Below are 13,867 nucleotides of genomic sequence, written 5' to 3'. Positions count from 1 at the left end.
TTCTCATTTTCACTTTACGAACGTTTTCCGCCCTATGTAATAATTATCTCTCGCGGTTTTTCCAAATATCTCGAAACATTTCCAATGTAATTTTTCGCAAATTGCCGAGAAATTATTCAAATAGTGGTAATATTTCGGCACATATGACAGATATTAATATTGAAATTATTTATAGAATGTTTTTTCCTTTTTTTCTCTCCATACGCGAATGTAGGCGATTTATCGTTGGCGAAATTGAGGGGGAAAAAAAAAAAAAATTTTTTTCCCCGCGCAGACAAAGTTGGACGGTCGGGGAAGCCCGTTGGATTGGAAGCTTCCCAATTGGTTCGTCGATGTCGCCGGGGCTAATGTCCGAGTATTCTAATCTGAGAACCGCGGCTCGCCAGCAACGTTTGTTTTCGATGAATGAGCAACGATTTTTGCCGCGGCATAAATTCTCGCTCGTTCGTTCGTTCGTTCCCTCCCTTTCCGACTCCCGGGGAAGCGTGGAATTTATCAACACGGAAAATACCTCTCTAATATTTTCCCGGCCGAAATATCGAACGGGACAAAACGGTTTATTTTACGCTCGGATTCTTTACGTTTTTTAACCCGCTGTATAAAACGGGTTGACGCGTTGCGAGTGTACACGTTGTTCCGTGGATAATGGACTTACAAATCGAAAACTTTTCACTCGCGTTGCCCCGCGAAACGAGTTACAATTAAAATCAAAGTCACATAAAATGTTTTCCGTTTCCTCGAAATAACCGTGAAATTTCGCGTGAAATTTACGCTAGAACCTTCATTAAACCCGAATCATGATTATTCATCGGCAGCAGGGAGAGAGACCGGTGAATTAATAATGAGAAGAGAGTGAATATATACATGCGTCTTATTACGATTATCATTACACCTAGCGATGTTCTTTACGATGATATTTTTCATCGCGTCGCGCAATTAATATCGAGACGAAGTTGAAATCGATCGACGATACGAACACAAATAACATAATTAAATGTAATTTAAATTGGAATGGACGCTGTCGGGTCTGAATGATCATTTTCGAAACACAGAGAGCATCCATCCTATCCGTCCGCTGATTAACGAAGGTCCCCTATCGACGCGTGACGCGCAAGTACAAATCCTCTCTCGATCCACGAAATAATCCAACGGAGTTGGAAATTATTCGCCGATTCAATCGCGTCTCGAATGAATTATTATCACGATGGCGTGGTGGTAAATTTTCCCGTCCCTCGTTACCCGGCCGGGCGGGGTAAGAAAATCTCGGAACGACGCGATGACAACGTGACGGACGGATCGTGACGCCGTGACACTTACGTATATTGGTTTGCCTGGGTACCATGCTCCAAACGGCCCTGAACCCCTTCCCCTCGATGCTCTCGTCGCTGTGGAATCGTAGCCAAAGATACCTTGTCTTGGACGTGATCTCGGGGGGGAAATTCGTGCCGCAGAAGTTGCCGAGGAGATTGGAGAACCCGTGCTGGCCGTCACGTACCTCGAGAAAATCGTAACGGCAGTCGGTACTATCCTCGAGCTTGAACTCGTCTCGAAAGTCGAGCCTCAGCAGCATACCTTTCTCGGCTGAAACGGAGGAAAGAGGCAACGTTAGAAATCGTAGGCGATCGCGGAGAATGGAGTCTTCTTCTTCTTCTTCTTCGTCCGTCCACGATTTGTCTCGCGAGAGAAACGTGTCGTCTCTCTTTTCCTCTTTTTTATCGACAGTTTTATCGACGGGTCGTAGTTGTTTCGGATTAACAGAGGAACGATCCAGAGACAAAGCTCTATTGTTCGAATTCCCCGCACTAATCTTGGTTGATTGGTTGGCCGATAAATATTTTAATATCGTTAGCGACGTATTCCTCTTGGCGTCCGACCAAATTATTCGAGGTATTCGTCACGCGATTTTTTCTTTTTTCGTTCCGCTCCGAGGATAACTCGGTGGATCGTACTTTTCCGTCAGCTTTTTTTATCCGAATCGAATGGTTGGAGACGCGAATCCGAACGTAGGAACGGCGCGGAAAATTCGCGTAGTCGAAGCTTATCGTCTTCATAACACGGGTTATCCGTACTAGCTCCCCCCCTCCCTTCATTCTTCGACAAACGCGATCTTTAATACCGGCCTGACAAGTTCAACCGGCTGTATACGAGTCTTCCATACGATAAATCGATGCTCCCCCACGTTGTGAACGCCGACGATCTTACCGAAACGAGAGGCTGCTCCTTTCGTTCTTACGAAATGGCGGGCTCCGCGTAAATTCCCTCGGATGGGCGATATGGCCCGTAATGAAGTCGTTGGAATGCAAATGCGGCTCCTCCTTCCACGTACCAAGATTATCCGCGAATTATTTACCGCGAATCGATCGTTAGGATTCACTTTGAATCCTGCGCGCTCGTTTTTCGTATTTTTCGCTCCATTTGCTGAAGCTTCGTAATAATCGACTAATTACCCACCCCTTTCTCTCCCTCTCTCGCTGGCCGCTCGCGCGTGTATAATTATTTCAATTTACGCTCACAACGTAACAAAAATTTAAACGGAACGCACGGAAATGAAACTCGCGTTTGTACCACCGCGGGAAATTGTTTCCAGCCTCGAAAGCCCGGGTTTGGACGTAACGCGATTCGTATCTCGTAACTCTGGAGATGGGCGAAATAAAAAAGAGGGATAAGGGGGAGTGGGAAAGGTAGGTAGATAGGCGGTTCGATCATAAATCGATTTGGTGTTTGCGAGTATAAATATATATGTATATATCTCGTTCGTATTGCCGTTCGAGCGGCGCTCGATGAGAAGGGGAATTTACACGGAAGGAATCGCGACAGCGAGGGAATTATCGGGCGAAAATTACACGATCGTTTGTTGGAGAAGGTTCGCTTCCAAGAAGACGTGGTTTATTTTCGTGGCGATTAAAAGCGAGCCAACGATTATTCCATTAATAATACGGCGTAATACATGTATCGAATGCTGTCGCTCGACGCGCACTCGTGATAAATGGTCCGTTTGATCCAGATAAGATCGTGAGTTATTTAGTGGTCGTGCTCCCTGTACACGAAATCACTGGTCGTGGATAAAAATTGTTGGTTGGAATCTTCGGTACGCGAAGAAGAGAAGAGATTCGTTGCGAATGATTCGTGACTGGCACGATGGATATTTATGCCGCGGTATGAATGAAATTCTGGCCATCATCCGCCTGATCGACCCACGCGCATTTCCGTGCGAAGGACGGAATATTTTCCGAGGAAAACCGCCATTCACGACTCGCTTCCGTATCTTCCGATCCTCGAGAATGGAATCGTGCGTGGCGCAAAAGTGTCGCCACTTTTCCCGTCGAACAACGAGCGTCCCTCTTAGTTGAATGGCGAGGGCTCGACACGCTTCGAGACCTTCACGCGTCGAAACCGCGCTTTCTTCGAAGCGGGGGGGTGAAAGGAGAGAAACGATAAAAAGCGATGAAGGAAGAGGGGAAGGAGAAAAGAGGGAAAGGAAGAAAAGAAAGGAAGAAAGCGTCGCGACTATTTTCTCGGAGAGAGGAGAGGGAGAAGGAAACTCTAAAGCGGCGAGAATCTCGTCCGCTTTCGCATGGAAATATGCGGTCGATCGCATTTTTCAAGCACGGATCCAAACCAGCCCTCCCTCCTCCCCCTTAATTTCGCGCTTCATTATCTTTCGATTGTATCACCTTCCTGCTTCTAATCATCATCGTGGAAATTAAGAAGAACCTGAATTCTCAAAGGGGAGGTGTTCGCAATCCGCCGTTATTATTCACCTGCCAAGACTTATTTATAAACTCGTCGTCGGCACCGCTTCCTTCTCGCGTAATTTCCATCCCTATTCAAGGGATAAGTTTCACCGTGTAAAGTTACATCTCCAACTTTACGCTATTCGCAACAGCAACGAGAGATACCCGCGAATTTCTATCGATATACGAGGTTACCCCCATCGGCGAACGACAGAATCTTATTTACCATGGAACCATGGAAATTTCACCAAAAGACGCGCCCACACTCCCCCATTCAACGCTTTCCAAGCTTCGAACTTTCTCCACGTCGATATCTCAACTTTCACGACTTACGCGTCGCGGACGCTTTCAGAGCCGTGCTTCCAGACAACTTCTCTTTAAACCGTGAAATTCTAGGAATGCCCGCGACGTGTATCATCGTCCAACCTTGAAATTTTACGAGACCTATCCCCCTCGGGAATTCATTGTCATCTTCCCTGGATTCCCAATTTCTTCCCTTCCTCTCCCTCCTTTCCCCGTAATCCCGTTTGAAATTTCGCCGAAATGTCGTTTCGGATCTACACGAATTTTCGCATTTCTCGGCATCTTCCACCGTGATTCCCCGAAGAGTCGAAAGTGATTTCTAGACTCGAACGTGGTCAGGGTTCGATTCGGTGGGAATCGATCGGTAACTACGAGGCGTGGATTTTATCCATCAGGATGGATATTATTGGAAAGAACATCAGAGAGATGTCTTCCGTGAGAAAATATTCCCGCGCGATTTTGAATATCTGATTTGAATTGATCGTTGAAATTTAACTGTGGTCACCGTAGCAAGAGGGTAGCAGTATTTTTTTATTCGACGGAAAGATTCGACGAGAAGAATAAAGTTTCGAAAGATACGCCGGATATTAATCCGAGTAAGCCATGTTTTGTAAGGACGACAGTGTCGCTCGTTTTCGTGAAAAAGGGAAAGAAGAAGAAAGAAGAACGCGAGATATTTTTCATTCTCCTTTAACGATCCGTGTTTCCTACGGACGGATCGTTCGAATTAAGAATTTTTCAACGTAAAAGGTAGCTACCTCGCACGATTTTCCACCAGTCGAATTATCTACACGTCTCAAAAAAAAAAAAAAAAAAAAACTCGTCGAATGTTTCCTTCTTTGCTCGAATCGCGATATACGTTCGCAACCCGGCCGCAAATATTTACCAACTTTTCCTATGGTGGATGAAAATGTAGCGCTGTTTTATATCGCTATATAAGTTTTATGAAACGAAAGTCAACAAGATGTTTTGCTAATTCGAAAGGAAAAAGGGAAAACACGAATTTTTGTTTCATTTATACCGACTATCTTTATTCCGACTATAAAACGATTAATGAAACGTTACGTTTGGATTTCGATTTTACGGTGCGAAATTTTAACGGGACTGTTTCGTTAATATATCGTTAAAAGTAAAATTTTACGTGTAAATTTTATCGACTATACGCCAGATTGTAGGATCGTTTGGAAATGTACGCATCGCGTTCAAAAACAGTGTTGGCAATTGATTTGGACGTTAATTGGCTGCACTGTTCGCGACGCAACGCGCCCCGGTTATTCTTCGATTCCAATAGCGGTGTAGAGGTCTCTTTATTCGAGGGTAATGGCAAATTTATGATGTGAAAATCGGCTTAATCCTTGGGGGAATTTGCGAACAATCCCGATTTCCCCCATAATTATTTTATCGACGGCCTAACCGTACCCGTTCACGGATATCCTTTGTTTCGATTAAATTCCAATTCGTTGCGGAATTAAAAACAATTTCTGCCGTTGAAACGATGAAATTATACACCGTGACGACTTTTCGGCCAAAACATTCGGCCAACGATTCAATGACGGATACATAAACGAATTTCCATCCTCTGTTTCGCTTTCGTTCGTTGAAAACGAGCAAACTTTATCCTATTTGATTCTACTCCAATTTTCCCTTTAATACGAAATAAGGGAGAACGAAATCTCCAAGTTTGCTTATTCTTAAAATTCCTTGGAAAAGTGTTTCCAAGGAACCGTCGTCCCGCTTTTTTATCCTTTTCTTTTTTTTTTTCTCTTCCTTTTTCGAAGACGGATGATTTATTACACCCTATTCAGATACACACACCGTTGGATAACGTCGTCTAACTTTTAGATCGAATCGAGAAAGGGGTCGAGGGGATAATAGATTGGTTGTTTACGAGGAATCGTTTTTCCCGTTGCGACGACTAATACATCGAGCGACGAAAAAATGATTAGAGAAGGGTTCGCGTTTGGGTGTAAAAAGTAAGTGAAAACGTTATATCGAGGGATATAATATAAAAAGTTGGCATAAAAGGATCATCCCGCGTAAAAAGTGCGAAACATTTTTACGATTTTCATTAAAGGAGGGAGGAAAAATAACGAATTGGATTGCACGTAGTTACGTAGCAGTGGGTAGTAAAACGTGGGACGACGATATTTTATACCGAGGAGAGGGGTTGGCTATATTTTACATGGCATTAGGCGGCTTAAGGGGGGGATACGAGTTCGGGAAATAGAGCAGACCTTCTTTTACATTCGCGTCAAGTCGTATCCCGTTGAGTGGGAACATTTAACGAGCACTCCGCACAAAGAGGATGACCATGGATATCCACCCCGAGCCATTTTTCGGAGATACGCGGTTAAGAACCGACGAAAGGGACAGTTTGCCGGGACAGATCCTCCCGACAATTTTATGTACTCCTCTTTATCTCTGCCACTCTCCTCGACAAGCGTGCGTTCGATCTGGAAAGAGCCACGATAACATAACTCGAATACCAAACTTTGCCCGCAGTTCCTCTCCTCGGCCCCCCTCCTTTGGATTCGATCCAAAGATCGTTATCGCGACGTTTGGCAAAGTGGTAATTCGACGTATCGACGAGTTACGCGAGAATCAAAGCCAATTTCATCGAGACGAGAAATCGAGCGCGCGAAATAAGGGTAATAATTCAATTGGCAGTTTGGCTTTCAAGAGGCTCGTGTTCCATCTATTCAACGTTTAGAAACAACGGATCGATACGTCGAAGACGATCTTCTCGTAGAACGCGTCGTTCTGTCATAAGCTGACAGGATGGACGGGGATTATACGCGATGCGCTTCGTTGTAGTGCGCGCTTAAACGCGTTGCTCGGCCGGGATCTCCGCTCTCGTGATTCATTGCTGTTGGAGGCGCGTTCGACGACGCTACTCGTCACGGAGGACAATGGAGGACGAGCCAGCCGCGAGAAGGGATTAAACTAGCACCGACTTTATCGTAGTTAACTCCCCGACCCATCCAATGAATTTCGAAACGATTCGAGGCGGGAATCGAAGTGATTCCAACCATCGAGCTCCGCCGATTAAAAATGGAAAAATATTATCAATATCTCAACTCTTTATCTATTCGACCCTTTTAAAATTATATACTTTTAACCTCCTCCAATTTTCCGGGGAGGAAAATTGATCGATGGATTGGGAAAGGACGGTTGTGGGTGGCGTTTAACGCCATTTTGGTTCAAGGACAAGCGCGGCGCAGCGTCTTGCCGCAATTAATGGCTTCCCTTGCAGAGATTCCCCTTGCCTTAGAGTATTTCGATGTTCCACGAAACGCGGAGACGGCGGAGGGGCGGTCGCCCTTGATTTACGTGGGATCGCATTAAACGGTTCTTTGATGGTCCCTTGCCTCGCTGAGTGGTCGATAACTCGATTTCCTCGTCCACTTTGGAACTTGGCCACGGCTTCCTTCCATCTTCCAAGCTTCCACGAATCCTTTCCTCCAACAACTCGCTACTCTCCTCTTCTTTTTTCACGAATTGTGCACGAACCAAGTATAGAAAAGCGTAGTATGGTAGTATAAGCTTTGCCATCGAGTGGTCAAACCGTATTTTTTCGCCTTCCACCACGATGGCGATGTATAAACGGCGAGGAAGAACGCGTTTCGAGAAAAGTTTTTGTTGCGGCTGCTTGAAACGCGAAACTTGGCAAGAAAACCGACGACGATGAAACGCTTTAAATCGCGACTGTTTTGCGTTGAACCGGTGGTCGAAGGTAACAAGACGGGAAGTAACGAGCGACTATCGAGAAACAACCTCGTCTTCTTCTCCCCTCCCTGTCCGAGCGTCTTTCGAAACTTCATTCGTTCCGAACGATTTCTCCTTCCGTTCCAGGTTTGCTTACCTTTCCCGAGACAACGAGTCAACGAGTTCCCTCTTATTTATTTGTTCTCGTTCGCCTCGAGTTTTCGATCGTTACGACACGAGGATATTATTCTCCTCTTACGTTCGACCGAGCAGCCGTAAACGATCGCGCCAATAATTTTTCGAGTTGGACCGTTTACCGAGGGAAGGTTATCCGGATTAATTAGAAAAGAAGTTGCGTCGTTTGGGCGCGCTTGTGTTCCTCGGGGGATATGAAGCGTACCCGTTTAACGAACCGCTGTTCCCGAACGACTTCTTCGTTATATCCAACCTCCTCGAACGGGGGTTCGATCGCGTTTCGTTCCATCCGGCGAACGCTTACTCGGCCTCCAACCGACTGTGATCTCATTAACGCGGCTGAGTGGCTCCAACTGCTTAAAAGTGTCCCACATTTCATAATGATACCGGTGTAACCGCGTTATCGTGTTCACGACCGAGCAATTAAAACGTGTTCCATCCGTGCAATTAGGATCTCCTTCCGATCCCCCGGGTACACCGGAAGGGCTACTTGGCCCGTTTCCTACTCTCGCATCGGCGGGGGAAAGAAAGAATTAAAGGCGAGGGAATCGCGTTTATATATAGATGTGCCGATCCATTGACTCGATTTTCGTCCCAGTTTCCTCCCTCCAACGAATTCTGAATACCAGCGAAATCTTTAGTTCACGCTCGACCGATCTTCTTCTCCCAACAAAAAGTCGAGGGAACGATTCTCTTCCCCGCCTTGTGTCTCATACAACCGCGGTTAACTTTACTACGCCTTTCCATTCTTGATCTGGTGCTTTATCCGAACGTAATGATTTAGTTTATCAATATAAGATATATCAAGGGACTGGATTACGTGGCATGACGGAAAGGAAATTACACGTTGGTACGAAGTTAAGGTCACACAAGCTTCTTTACGAGATATATTCGAATCGATGCTTGGTTTCCAATTAATTTCGATACGAGCTCCTCCAAATTTTTTTATTTGCCCATCTTCTACGATCGGCGAAATCGGTGAAATTTTTGACCACGAAGATCTCTACCGATGCCCGGCATCACAAACATGTATGGGAAACGTAGGAAACAAATAGAAACGGTCGCGTTGACGAATAAGCCGCGCGTCGTTTCGGTAATCGCGCCATGCATTCCGGCGAGATTAACCGTGCGTTTTCCAAAACGGGATCGATACAAATTTGAAGCCGCATCGCGGAGGATCCCAATTCCGAGCGTGCGTTATCCGCGCCGTATCGAGCGCTCTTTCGTCCATCAATTCGGAATCGCGATGGATCTCCGCGAGAATCTCTCGTCCGTCTTTGCGCGGAGAATTGTTCCAATTAAAGTTTGAACCCCCCGAAACCCGGCAATTGGAACATTGACCTTTGCTCCGACGAGATCCTCCAAAAGTTTCCACGAATCGTCGTCGCCGTGCGTCGAGAACTTTCTAACGAGAGTCTCTCTCTCTCTCTCTCTCTCTCTCCCTCTTTCGGTCGAATACGTAAGAAATCGTGGAAAACGACGAGCCGAGAACTGAGAACAGTACTTGAAATAACAACGATTGCTCTCTTGAATTTGAAAAGGAAAAGGGGAAAGGATTTGGCGACCGTTTAAACGTTGGACAATTTATGCGATTCGCGCCAGTTTACCGGCGAGACTTCCTAAATCCCTATCCCGATATCGATCCCGCTCGGATAATTCGGGTGTTGTAATTCACACGAGGCGTTTAATATGTCGTAATCACTTCGATCGATGGCAGGTGGACTAACTAACTGTTCGTTTGGTTACCACCCATCTCGCGCGCCATCCCAAATTTATACTCTTCTCAAAATTCTGGAAAAGACTCCGTTCGAATCTATCCGGCAGTCGTATCACGCCCCCCCGGAAATTACATATTCCGGTGTACTCGTCCTCGGCGAATATTCGTGTCGTTTACGAAATTGGAGATCGTTTCCTTTTATCGCCACGATTCTATAATCTCTTCGTAAGGAAGAGCGTTAAGGAGATAATTTCTCGAGCTAAGGCTTTCTTATCTTACCGGTGTCTGGCGAGGTGAAAAGAATGTTATCGCGTAGGAAAACGTGCCTGTATTCGGCGACGATACGCGCTTGATATATACGCGTATAATCCATGACGAACCGTCTCCGTGTAAATCCAATACCGAGTATCCGAGCGTTAAACGGCCAGAAAGGAAATAAGGCACGCATCGGTGTTCGTAGCGCGATATCCGGCTGCGCGTGATTTACAACCGGTTCAATATGAATTTATTCACCACGCTCGCGAGCAACTCGCGTTACATGTGATTTACAACGTTCGCCGTATTATTATTTTATCCTCGAGAACGAGGAGGAATTTTACGATTCTTCGTTTTCGGGGAAAAGCGCGCGCGGAGGAGGGACGCGCAGACGTATCGTTTCCAAAACTCGGCCGAGGACCAGCGATCAGCAGCGGATACTATTTCGGTACACGAGAAGAAGATTCGGCGTGTACCGACGAGGGTCCGAGCCACGCCGACCCTGACTCAATTTCGAACACGACCCAGCTGCCCTCGTTTACCCGATCCAAGACCGCGTTTCGAATCGTGTTCTCGTACGAAACAAGCCACCGTTTCTCCAACGCCAATAATCTTTTCCTCTCTCTCTCTCTCTTTTTCTCTTTTACTTAAATTATTACGAATGGAAAGAACGGAGACAACGGAGTTCAGAAGAAAGAAAAGGGAGCGTTGGAAAAAAATATTCGAAAGAATCGAGTCTTTACGCGTTCCACGACGAGAGAAATATTTTCGCGAAAATGGATACATCGAATATATATATATTGTATATATATTTCTCGTTCAAGATTTATCGATTCGTTATCGAAACTTGGACCCCCCCTTTTCCGTCCATGATTTATTATTCCGACCCGCATTCGCCGGTGGATCGTTTTACGCAATTACTCTTCCCACGTTGTTCGGAAAAATGGGGGGTGGAGGAAGGAAGGAAGGCGGCATATCGCGTCGAAAACCCGGGTTAAAAGTGGCGCGGCGGTTGTTTGCCCGTCGCGAATCGTAATGCATTTCCTTTACGAGCGATCGGTCGCGACGATACAGTACGCGTGTCTAGTGGCCGACGCTATTAATTCTCGTAGCGGCGCTAGTTTTCTCCTCCCCTTGCCCAGGCAACGTTTATTACGAATTCGGTGCTCGCCGAATTGTGTACGATTCGGGAGAAGGAAAAAGAAAGAAAGAAAGAAAAAAAAAAAGAAAAGAAAAGAAAAGGAATGGAGAAATTGTGTCGACTCGTCGACTCGTGCAACGACGACGAGCGGAGGGAAATTTAGTGGCGGACGAGGGCGTCTGGTCGGGCGAGGGAAACCACCAGAGTGTATCAATCACAGCCACGGAGCGCGTTGGTCCTCTCCGCCTCTCCCATTTTCCAAGTTTGCTCCGGATCGGCTGCCACGATCGACTTATACATACGAAACGAGTGAATTATCAAGCAGCCCAACTTGGACGGGTCGAAGTCGAGAGACCAGAGTCGAGTTAATTCCTCGAGTTAGATCGATCCTCTAAACGTTAAATTTCGTCCGTTTCGCGTGTAACTGTCGCTCGATAATTTAGAGAATAATCGAGTACAAGTTTATGAACGTGGAAATTTTATGTCATATTGGATTTTTCGAATCGATGATGACGGGCGAGGAACGTGTTTGTTTACTCACCTTTCAATATTTTGATGCACTCGGTAAGGTTGGGGTACTTGTCCGGGTAATTGGGGCTGTAAAATTCCTGTTTCGACTCGTCACCGACGCTGAATTTGTCGCACACGTCCGGCACGTGCCTCATCTGTCGGCGTATAACGTCGTTCACGTTGTACGATTTCGTCGTTGCATCGGCGTTCCTCTGGTTTTTCCAAGGATTCTTGGATAACTTGGTTTTCTCCGTCGCCACTATCTGCACATATTTTCGAAAGTTACGTGACGGTTAACGGAACGATTTTCCTCCGTGTTTCGAGAATCGCGAACGAAGAAGGCGAAGCTTTTAAAATTCGAAATCTCGGGTCGAAAGGGATCGAAAATTTACACGATCGATAAGCAATAATCGTCTAATCCTCAGGTGTCAGGTCGTTAATTATATAACGGGGCAACGACGCTTTGGGTAATTGGCGTCGTGATAACGTTAAATTATAGTTATCGACCTGTCGCGAAATTATTGGTCATACATACATCTCTATCTACGTTATTTCGTCTGAAAACTTTGTCTAAGCGTGTTTAGATTTCGTTGCGTTCGAGATTTCGCCTTTCCCCATTTTTCAATGAACAAACTGTGCTCGAGTCACCGTATCCACCTCCATCATCGCGGCGATCGAAGAAGATCGAGGCAAGGCAAAGGTAAACGGCGAGGAAAACGCGACGCTGACTTACGTTGTCGAAATTTCTGGTGAAAAGGACGTTCTTGTCGAAGCTCGGTCGTCTCGACGTCGACTGGATAAACGTCTCACCGGCGGACAGATTTATCTTCCGCCCTGCGTCGTCCTCTATACTCTTCGAAGACACGCTCGAGATCTTCACCTTTCCCGTATCGTTCTCCCTCCACGTTGGCAGCGTCCCCCGCATTTCTGTCCTCTCCACCCTTTCCTCCTCGGTGACGAAGGCCTTTGTCTTCATCGAGCCCTGTGTTTCCCGGGAACTCGAGGTGTCCGCGTGGCTGCGAGTCGTCCGATCGAACTTTTCCACGGATTTCGTTTCCCCGGTGGTGCGTTCCGTGGCGGAGGACCATGCAAAGGTCGTTCGGCCTCCCTTTCTCGTATCCCACAGTGACTCCTCCTCGCGCGTGGCTTCCGCGGCCGCCCCAGTCACTGAAACATTAATCACCACCCGTCCTTGCAAAACTTTGTTTCTTGTGAAATCTCGAAGAATAGATATAGATTTTCTCGATCGATCGAGAGTTTCTCCGAGGCAGGCTTCGAATTTTTTTGACGCGCGCTGAGAAATTTATGTACGCCCTCTCCTCTACTCTCTTTGGTTAACTAGCTGTGCTGCCTCGACAGCGACGACGAGAGCTTAATTCTTCGAAAATTACATTCTGCCAAGTCGGGACGCATGAGAGCGGGACGTGGGAGAAGGAATGAAATAATTGGTTGGAAATTAAGTTTAAGGGATAGATTTGATCAAGGGGAGAAAAATGGCAGGGAGGGGAATTTGGGTTTTTTTTACGAGAAATTCGAACGATTTCTCCCGGAGCGAGAGCTTTTCGAGCTTTTTATTTTCAAAGTGGCGCGAACGCAGCGCGATCTGGATTTGACATCGGCCGACGCACAAACGAAGTCGAATTCCGCTCGATACGTAACTGGATTTGTCACGGACTTTGCGTGCCCGGTTTTCTCGAAAGGCCACCACCATCGATGGCGCAACCCTCCGCCCCTCTCCCTCTCCCTCGAATTCATTCTCGTCTAGTGAAATTGCGAAATCGTTGAATGGGTCACGTCGAAACGATTCGAGCTTCTCGCGCGACAAAAAGGGGAGGGGGAGGGGGGAGGCAGGAGGGGAGGGGGAGAGAAATAAACCAGTCTCTTTCCTATCGATATTTTAACGCAGAAATTTCAAAGATTCTCGCGCGAAGTTCTTTTTTTCCCCCTTCCCTTCCCGTTTCGTTTGGAAAATTAAATTTAAACAATCGAGTAAAACGAGCTATTTTCTGCGAGAATAACTGAAAGTAAAAGTCACAGCTCAACGCGGACTGGATCTTTGATTGGAATTTGCGAGAGCATCGAGTTGGCGCTTGACGATTTATCTATTTGAAAAAAGGGACGATAAAATATTCCAAAATGGAATACGTTCTAATTTCATTAACCGTGCGTCACCTTCTTTCGCGGCCAGACCATCAATTTGCATCATTTATGGACGCACTCGTTTCTCACGAATATGAACGAAGTCGCATTCCCAAACCGAGCTGCCTGTGGCAACTCGGTTGCAAATTTGATTAGCAAACATTAGCA

The 13,867-nt window shown here is 46.3% G+C and overlaps 1 protein-coding gene across 3 annotated transcripts in view; it reads right to left on the bottom strand.

Moving 5' to 3' along the window:
- Neto (Neuropilin and tolloid-like) overlaps nt 1–13,867 on the bottom strand; it is a 68,878-nt gene that overhangs the window by 14,056 nt on the left and 40,955 nt on the right. For 2 of the 3 annotated variants that reach the window (XM_003694656.4, XM_086903557.1), the window contains exons 2-4: nt 12,294–12,727; nt 11,592–11,823; nt 1,318–1,581 (exon numbers count right to left, since the gene is read on the bottom strand). In XM_003694656.4, coding sequence (XP_003694704.3) covers nt 1,318–1,581; nt 11,592–11,823; nt 12,294–12,727 — 930 coding nt within the window. The remainder of the gene's footprint in view (nt 1–1,317; nt 1,582–11,591; nt 11,824–12,293; nt 12,728–13,867) is intronic. The other variant, XM_086903558.1, reaches the window with a different exon arrangement.

Source organism: Apis florea, unplaced genomic scaffold, assembly GCF_048593485.1.
Source record: "Apis florea isolate Af1SG1 unplaced genomic scaffold, ASM4859348v1 contig_2293_pilon, whole genome shotgun sequence".
Taxonomy (NCBI): domain Eukaryota; kingdom Metazoa; phylum Arthropoda; class Insecta; order Hymenoptera; family Apidae; genus Apis; species Apis florea.
The sequence above is the reverse complement of the archived record's forward strand: the minus strand, read 5'-3'. Positions and strand labels throughout refer to the sequence as shown.